Source organism: Haliaeetus albicilla, chromosome 11, assembly GCF_947461875.1.
Source record: "Haliaeetus albicilla chromosome 11, bHalAlb1.1, whole genome shotgun sequence".
NCBI classification, from domain to species: Eukaryota; Metazoa; Chordata; class Aves; order Accipitriformes; family Accipitridae; genus Haliaeetus; species Haliaeetus albicilla.
In genome coordinates this window covers 25502465-25510739 of record NC_091493.1, presented here as the reverse complement: position 1 = coordinate 25510739, position 8275 = coordinate 25502465, and the positions used below count along the sequence as shown (strand labels likewise).

The 8275-nt window shown below is 68.0% G+C and overlaps 1 protein-coding gene across 1 annotated transcript; it reads right to left on the bottom strand.

The window, feature by feature from the left end:
- Positions 1-577: 577 nt before the first annotated feature.
- Positions 578-7193, bottom strand: LOXL4 (lysyl oxidase like 4). Its single transcript, XM_069796745.1, has 15 exons — positions 7074-7193; positions 6191-6491; positions 5815-5993; positions 5470-5681; positions 4864-4902; positions 4523-4739; positions 4191-4374; positions 3767-3921; positions 3301-3468; positions 2935-3097; positions 2558-2801; positions 2178-2293; positions 1943-2079; positions 1621-1732; positions 578-1508 (listed from the first exon to the last, which is right to left on the bottom strand). Exons 2-15 carry the CDS (start codon positions 6468-6470, stop codon positions 1438-1440), a joined length of 2277 nt encoding a protein of 758 aa, XP_069652846.1. The 5' UTR covers positions 6471-6491; positions 7074-7193; the 3' UTR covers positions 578-1437.
- Positions 7194-8275: the final 1082 nt, after the last annotated feature.

Genomic DNA, 8275 nt, shown 5'->3' with positions numbered 1-8275 from the left:
GAAGGGCTCGTGCGGCTGCCCCGTGTCCCCTGGCTGTCCCCCAGCTTGGCGGTGGAGCCGGTCACGACCCCATGGCGGTGGCTGCCTGCCCCCGTGCCGGTGGTGCTGCCAGCTGGGAGCTGTCCCAGCCACTCGTGGCTCTGCCGGTGGAAATGTCAGGGCGCGAAGCTAATCTCACGTGGAAAGCATCTTCCCCACCATCCGGCATCCCTTGAACCCCGACCACAGCGGAGCGAGCCTCTGCTGGCATGTGCCTCGCCACGGCCCCTGGCCTCGGGCCACCCCAGCACGTCACCGCCATTCCCGGCAGCTCCTCCGCATGTGGGGACCGTCATGTGTGGGAACAACCCACCCTGTCCTGGCTGTGCAGGGCCAAGGTGGGTGCTGGCAGCCCCCCACCCTGGGTTGGTGTCTGCCAGCAAGGTGGGGACAAGCAGGGGTGTGCAAGGAGAGGGGTGGCACAGCCTGGTAGCTGGCTCACTGGGGGCTGGGCAGTACAAAGTGTGGGTGGCTGGCAAAAATTCCCTTTTATTTCCTTTAAAAAAATTTGCTGGAAACCACAGGAGGAGAGAAACACAGAGAGCAAGGGCACGGTGTCCCCTGTGTCCTCACCCTGTGCCCAGGAGCAAGTGCTTCAAGGCGCAGAGCAGCCCCATCCCTGCTCCTGGGGCTGGGAAGCTGCCAGGGCAGCCTCGGAAAGCACTGCACGGTGGCTGCAGCCACAGCGGCCAGTGGGCTGGCTGCCAGCCCGAGCTGCCACAGAGCTGGCTGAGTCCCTTTGTGTGCATGGGGTCAGCCAGTTCAGGGCCGGGGTGCCCTGGCTGGTGGGGACTGCTGGCGGCAAGCCGGAGCCACTTGGCACAGGCCACACGCAGGCAGCTGGCGAGCTGGTGGCCCTGGGTGGCAGGGGGGGGACACTGCCTGGCTGGGGACGCATCACCTAGACCAGGGTTGTTCCTGGCTGGGAACTGGCTTCACGGTCCTGGTGGGGAAGAGCGCAGGGGAAGAAGCAGAGGATGGTGGTGGTGATAAAGGGCACCCCCTCTCCCATAGCACAGCACCTGTCTCCCATTGCACAGCACCTTTATTGAGGACAGGACTGGTGCACAGGTAGCAGTGGCCAGGTCCTGTCCTGAGTCTGCTGGGGCGGGGGGGGCCAGGCGGGCAGGCTGAGGTAGTCGTCCTGGGAGGCACTGGAGCCACAGAGGTGGGGGCTGCTGAGGTACTGGGCCCCTCTCGCAGGTCCCACTGGCAGCGCAGGGCTGGGCACTCCCCTCTGGCCCCAGTGCTCATCTCCATCTTCTGCAGCAGCATCAATAAATACAAGAGTCTTCGAGTCCCTGAGCTCAGGCTGGTGCTGCTGGGGCGCAGGGGCTGGGCATGGGAGCCGGGCTGCCCCGTGGCACTGCTGGGAGCGTGCCGATGTTGGAGGGGGGGTCACACAAGGTTGTTGGCCAGGCGCTCCTGTCGCTCCAGATCGTTCACCACGTCGGCGCCATAGGCATCACCTGGGGACAGTGATGGCATGGGGCGGGGGGGACAGGACCTGCGGCACCCCCAGCCCCATTGCCTCCCCCCTGCCCTGCCCACAGTGCCCCCTCTGCTCCCATCCCTCCATACTTGTGTGGCAGCCATGCATCCAGACACGCTGCCCATCGTACTTGCACCGGCACCTCATCACATTGTTGGAGAAGTCTGACTCAGCCACCTCATGCTTGGGGTTCACAACCACCTGGGGAGAGCAAGGGGCAGGGCTGGGGTCACTGCTGGGCCCCCCAGAGTGCCACTGTCCCTTGGCCAGGCAGGGCCGCGGCATGCACCGTGGGGTGCAGAGCAGCACCCCGATGTGCAGGGTGAGGGGTGCTGGTGGTGCCCATGGAGGGTGGCCCCCAGCCCTGAGCTCCAGTGGCTCAGTGCCCCCCCTGCCCCTCCATCCCCATACCTGGAAGGTGTAGCTGCCCGGCGGCACGTCAGTAATGTCAATCCACTGGCAGTCGATGTCGTGGCGGTAGGTGTCCCAGCACCCCACGCTCACCCCCTGCTCCCCAAAGTTGGCACAGGCGAAGCGTCGCTGCAGCCCTGTGGGAGGGAGGGGAGGTGAGAGAGGGCACAGGCAGAGTCCCCCTCTGGGAGCAGGAGGTGGGGGGGTTGCTGGCAGCTCTGCAGCTGGCACCTACCCTCCGGGCAGTTGGTGTCCTCCAGGCAAAAGCTGGCCTTGTGCCCTTCGGCCACCTTGGAGCCATTGAGCGTCAGCAGATCATAGTGGGTGAAGACCTCGATGCTGTGGAAGTGCCTGCAGGGACAGGGGCTGAGCACGAGGCCGGTGCCTGGCCAGGGACCACGCAGCCGGCCCAGCCGCCCAGCTGGGAGCGGGCAGCACCCAGAGGCTCTGAGCAAATTACAGCCCTGAAGCCAAATAAAGCTGTAATGACAGTGCCAGTGCAGACGCTGCCAATTACCCCGGGTGGGCCAGCCTCTGTGGGACGGTTGCCACCATGCCCTGCCTGGCCCGGGGAGAGGGCAGCTCCCTGCCAGCTCCTGCCCACGGGCCACTCACCGGTGGCACTGGTGCCAGGTCCAGGCGTGGCGCCCCATCTTGGGTCGGAAATCGGCTCTGCCCAGGTTGTGGATCTGGGAGGAGAAGCGGAGGAGGCGGCGGTGGCCGTAGGGCCAGTGCATGTCGTCGGCGGAGCGGGAGAGGCAGCGCTCCTCGTGGGCGCAGTACAGCAGCTCCAGCGGCCGGTCCTCCAGGTAGGCTGTCTCCTGCACCAGCTGGGCGTTCATCACCAGGTCCGGGGCATCTGGCACAGAGGGGATCAGTGGGGACGGAGCAGGCGATCCCCACCCCCCATAGCTTCCCCCCGCCCCGGCTCTCTGTGCCAGGAGAAGGGGGTGCTCCCACCCAGCGGTAGCCCGTGGGCTCCCAGTACTCACGGGCGGTGCAGGTGACCCCTGCTGAGAAGCGTCCCCCACCACTGGGGCAGTGGACGGGGCCGTGGCGCTGGCACTGCTGGAGGGCCAGCTCGGTGCCGGCACAGCGCACCCCGCTCATCACCACCTGGGCAGCGTCGGGGCTGCCTGCCCAGTACCACGTCTCCTGGGCAGAGGAGGAGCGCAGAGCTCGGACCAGCCCTCGCACCCCCTGCCAGCACCCACCCTGCCTCCCCTGCCAGCTCCCCTGCCCCAGCACTGCCACCAGGGCTTGTCCCCCTGGGCTGTCCCCTCCCAGAGCCCCACGCTTACGCCACGCGTCCTGTTGGACCCCTCGCAGCCCAGGCCCCAGGCTGGGACCCCGCTCACCTGGAGGGCATGGCTGGCAAAGCCCAGCCCCAGCTGCCTGCAGACGACCATGGCCTCGTTCAGCCCCCACTGTGCACCGCACACTGCGCCCCACTGCAGCCGCCCCTGCACCGGCACCAGCACCTCCACCACACCCTCCTCGGGGCTGCGGCCCCCAGCCAGCCGCACCTGCGGGCAAAGAGGGGCTGAGCTGGAGCGTGGGGCAGACCCCCAGCCCTCCCACCCAGCACAGCCCCATGCATCCAGCTGAACATCTTCCTCACGTTCCTTTTCCTCCTTTCCTCCCCACAGGACCAGTTTTGCCACCGGCTCATCCTGCAGAACCCCATCAGCGTGCTGCTCTGTGTTCCCCTGACCCATGGGCCACCCCGGGACTGCTCTGAGCATCCACACTGGGCACAGAGCTTGGGGCGCAGGGGCTGTGCAATGGGGCTCCACAGGCTCTGGGGAGGAGGCAGGGGCTCACCTGGGTCTGGAAGTCCATGTGGGGCACATGGCAGCGGACGGCGGCATCAGCCTCGTGCCGGCACCCGCTCCGCTCAGCGTCCTGGAAGCGGCACTCGCCCAGGGACTGCTCGTGGCCAGTGCACCGTACCTCGCTCATGTGGATGGGCCCCAGGCCTGAAGCAGGGGGGAGGGTCAGCGCTCCCTGCTTCGTGCCCATCATGGAGCAGGGAGGACTCCCGCCCTCCTTCCCCAGACTGGGCGTTCCCTATGGGAACAGGGCTGCCCGTGGCAGGAACAGCCAGGGGAGCCTCATCGCAGTGCAGGCTGGAGCTGCCTGGACATCCCAGGATGCTCCACCAGCACCCAGTAAACCAGGGGCTTTCCCCATCGTGCCCCCCCAAGCCCAGTGGCACCCTGAGTCCCTGCCACGCCACCCGCCTCACCTTGGCCCATCTGGGCTCCCACCAGGGCCTGCTTCGCTGTCCCGTAGCCCAGCTGCCGGCACACCACGCTGGCCGCGGCCAGGTCCCACTGCTTGTCACACACGGTGCCCCACTGCCCGTGGCGCAGCACCTCCACCCGGCCCTCACCGGCATGGGTGCCCGCTCGCAGTCGCACTGGGAGCACCTGGGCATGGGGAGCAGACGGTCAGTGTCCCCAGGGCACAGCTGCCTGCCTGCACCACGGGCACAAGTGCAAACAGGGTGGCCGGGTGCTGCCCGGCTCCAGGACCCTCCGTCAGCAGGATGGGGTGCGGGTCCATGCCAGGGCTCACCTTTCCTGGGGAGGTCTTGCTCCTGCCCTTGCCCATGCCCTTCTGGAAGGTAGGGCCAGGGAGGCAGCTGACGATGGCGTGCATGCCGTGGGGGCAGGCTTGCTGGCGGGGGGCCGGTGGGGCCACCTGTGTGGGGCAGCGGGCCAGGTGGGGCTCCGTGCCCTGGCACCGCACTTTGTGGACCCAGAAGCTGTTCTTCTGGCTGAGGGTCTTCAGGCTGTCAAGGGAGAGGAGCAGGGACCAGCATCAGCTTGGGTGCCAGAGACTCTCCCCTACCCAACACCCGTGCTGGGTGCCCACCCAGGGTGCTCCTGCCCACCCTGCCCAGGGCTGAGCCCTACCTGGAGTTGGGGTCCTTCAGCTTCATGTTCCAGAGCTTCCTGTGGGTGCATGGAGCCAGGAGGTCAGGGGGGCCATGCTGACCCTGCAGGGCTCCAGACCCCCACCCCATCATCCCTGCCCTCACCAGCACCCCGTGGCAGGAGCTGGAGCTGTGGGGTCCTCCCACAGCATGGCAGGATGAGGACAGGTCCTATCCCCACTGGTAATTACCATGCCAAGCCCGGCTGTGCCATGCCCCGGCGGGACTGCGTGACTCCTGGCACCGGCAGGGGCTCATTACAGGCTGTATTTATAGCCCCAGCCCGAGGCAGGGGTGGAGGGGCCCATGGCCACTTGCCTCTCCTCTCCTTCCACCCACACTTTGCCAGCACCGGCTGATGACCGTCCCCACAGACCCTTGGCTGCTGCTGAGCCCAGCTCTTCCCCTCGTCGAGGCCCCAAGAAGGGGACCCAGGCATGGAGAGGCCATACCAGCACCCTGCACAAGCACCCACATGTGCATCCCTTCCCTGACACCCCCTGGTGTCTTGCCCCCACAGCAAGTTCAGCCAGGCACCCTGCCCCACATGCACCATGGCTACGATGAAGGTCTCCCACATTCCTACCGGTAAAAGCTGGTGTTGACATGCTTCTCCCGGGGGAAGCCCAGCATCCCGCAGACCACGCGACTGTTGTTCCTGGTCCAGCCAGCATCGCACACCTGCCTCCAGCGCCCGTTGTGCTTCACCTCCACAGCACCCTCCATCACCGGCATGCTGAGTTTGGCTCGCGCCAGGATGGGCTTGAGCCGCACCTCCTCCAGGCTCAGCCCCGGCACCTGCTGCGGTGGGCACAGGGGCTCCAGCATCGAGGGCAGGGTGTTCAGGATGGGGACAAGGGGAAGGGCACCTGCTCCAGTCCCCCTGGTGTACCCTGCTGGGCACAGAGGAACCCCATGGCCCCCCTCTCACCTCTCCCAGGTGACCAGAGGTGGTGGCCTGGGGGGGTCTGCCGGGCAGGCGCTGTCCCGAGCACACCACGCCGGCATCCTCGCCATGGTGGCAGTCGCTGGTGCCCCAGCCGTTGTGGACGCACTCTGCCAGGGAGCCCTCGCTGCCCCCACACCGCACATTGTCCAGCCAGATGGGGCCTGGGGGACACACACGCAGGGCTGGGGGTCACGGTTTGGGGGGGTCCTCATCTCCCTCCCCAGCACCATGGGCCACATCCAGTGCCCTCCGCAGGCTGCCTGCACCCACAGCCCCCCGGGCAGGCTCCCCCAGCTAGCGCTAAGCACACTGCCCTCACCAGGACCCCCTGCCACCCCATTCCCCACCTGCCCCCTACCTTCCCCTTGGCCGTAGGTGGCACTATGGGTCCAGGTGACGGCCGCGGTGTAGCCCAGCTGCCGGCAGGCGACGGTGGCCGCGTGGAAGTCGAAGCCATCGTCGCAGATGGTGCCCCAGCGCCCCTGGTACAGCACCTCCAGCCGGCCCTCCCCGGCCGGCCCCCGCGGCCCCGCCAGCCGCAGCTGCACCGGGGCTGGCTCCTGCCCGCTGGGGGCCACCCAGCACAGCAGCAGCACCAGCGGCAGCAGGATGGGTCTAGCAGCAGCTGGCATCACCATTGTGGTCCTGGGGTGGGATGCCTGGGGACAGCCTGCCGCTGAGCCCTTGGGGACCATGGCAGGGTGGGGAGTGCTGCTGCAGCCCCCCCCACATGCCCCAGGAGCTGGGTGATGGTGGAGGGATATGATGCCCCCTCACACAGTGGTGACATCCCTGTCCCTGTGCTGCGGGGGATGCTGGGGCTGGTCCCTGCCATGCACAGCTCACAGCATCCCCCACCCTGGGGCTCAGCCCCAGCCCCACACCCACCTGCCCCTCACTGGGCTCCCTCAGCCCTGGCACAGCCCTCCCAGGTACCCACAGCCCCACACTCAGCCCTGGCTGCCAACAGCCACGGGCAGCCCCACAAATGCTGCCCTGCCCCTGTTGGTTCCTGCCTGCCCCATGCTTCGGGCCATGGGTGGGGGTCCCACAGAGCCCCCCTTTATCCCCAATGTGAACCCTCTGCCGGACACCAGGGTCCCCTCCCCATCCTGCACACAACCCCTGTCCCCCATCACCCCACCTCTCCCCCTGCATCCCCACTCAGAGCACTAGTGGGTTGCTGCCCCCCTCCCCCAGGTGCCCAGAACCCCCCTTCCGGGGCCATCCTCGGCACTCACCCTGGCAGCGGGTGACGGAGGAGGACAGGCAGCAGCGTGGGGCAGGCAGTGGCGAGGGGACGCGGCGCTGGCTCACACCGGCCTCCAGCAGCTCTCCTGCTGCTGAGCACCGCCTGCTGCTGCTTTTATGGTGTGGTGGGGTGGGCCGCCCCGGGTGGGGGCCCACGCTGCCCAGCCTGGCCCCGGCCCCCCCGCACCGTGCCTGGAGCCCAGCCCTGCACCCTGCCCCGCCCCCCCCCAGCCCTCCTCTGCCACCCTGGGGCAAACCTGCCCCTGCCCCAACCCCTGCCTCTCCCCCCCCAGCTTGGGGGGGTGCGAGTACCTCTGGGATAGCCCCTGCCTGGACCCCCTCCCCTGAATGAACCCAATGCCCCCAGTCAGGGGTTCCTCCTCCCCCCAGCACCACCACACCACGGGGCCAGCCCCCAGCCAGGCAGAGCATGGGTTTTCTGGGGGTGACAAACTGCCACGCTAGGGACACCCCAAAAGGACACCCCTTGCCCCTTCCTACCCCACACAGCAGCTCAAGCAGGCGTGCAGGCATGGGGTGCCTGGTGCTGCTGCAATGGGGCCAGGACTTGGGGGGGGGGCACAGAGAGCAGGGGAGGCTGTGGGGTGGGACTGGGAGCCCAGAGCAGGGTCCTCCTGGGGCTCAGGGCATCACCTGGGCCATCCCTGAGCCAGGTGGTCTGCGGGGGTCCCCAAGCACAGTCCCACTCCATGGGACATGGAGATGGAGGATGCCCGTCCCCCGTCCCCCCCCCCCCCGACCTGCCCCGAGAGCAACCTCTGGCTTGGGGTGCTGCCAGTCCCTGGGGCACTCCGCTGCCCACCCGCCCCGTCGTGCCACACCGTGGGACGGGGAAAAACAGGAAGCCCTGTGCCCTCTCTGTGGCCAAGGGCCGGCCAGGAATGTGCCGAAGCAGCTGGTTCCTGCCAGGAGGAGCCAGGATCAACACGTCCGAGAATAGCGCGTGAGCTCATCGCCACATCCCGCGGGAGCCTCCAGCACCCCCGGGCGTGCAGGGGTGCACAGCCCCGGGACCCCCCTTGCAGGGCACCCTCATCCCAGCCTTATGCCCCAGCCGGGCTCAGGGCACACGCTGGAGCCTCTCCTGGGGTGGGGGTCCCTGGCCAGCCTCAACATGGGGGCCACAGAAAGCCCTGGGGAAGGGCAGGGCTGGGGCCAGCAGTGGAGCCCG

Excerpts from the sequence above, each read along its gene's own strand:
- LOXL4 (XM_069796745.1), bottom strand. The coding sequence starts at position 6,470 with ATGGTGATGCCAGCTGCTGCTAGACCCATCCTGCTGCCGCTGGTGCTG. Across the intron at positions 5,994-6,190 it reads CACCTACGGCCAAGGGGAAG|GCCCCATCTGGCTGGACAAT; the intron begins GTAGGGGGCAGG and ends TGTGTCCCCCAG. Across the intron at positions 2,802-2,934 it reads AGGGGTCACCTGCACCGCCC|ATGCCCCGGACCTGGTGATG; the intron begins GTGAGTACTGGG and ends CCTCTGTGCCAG.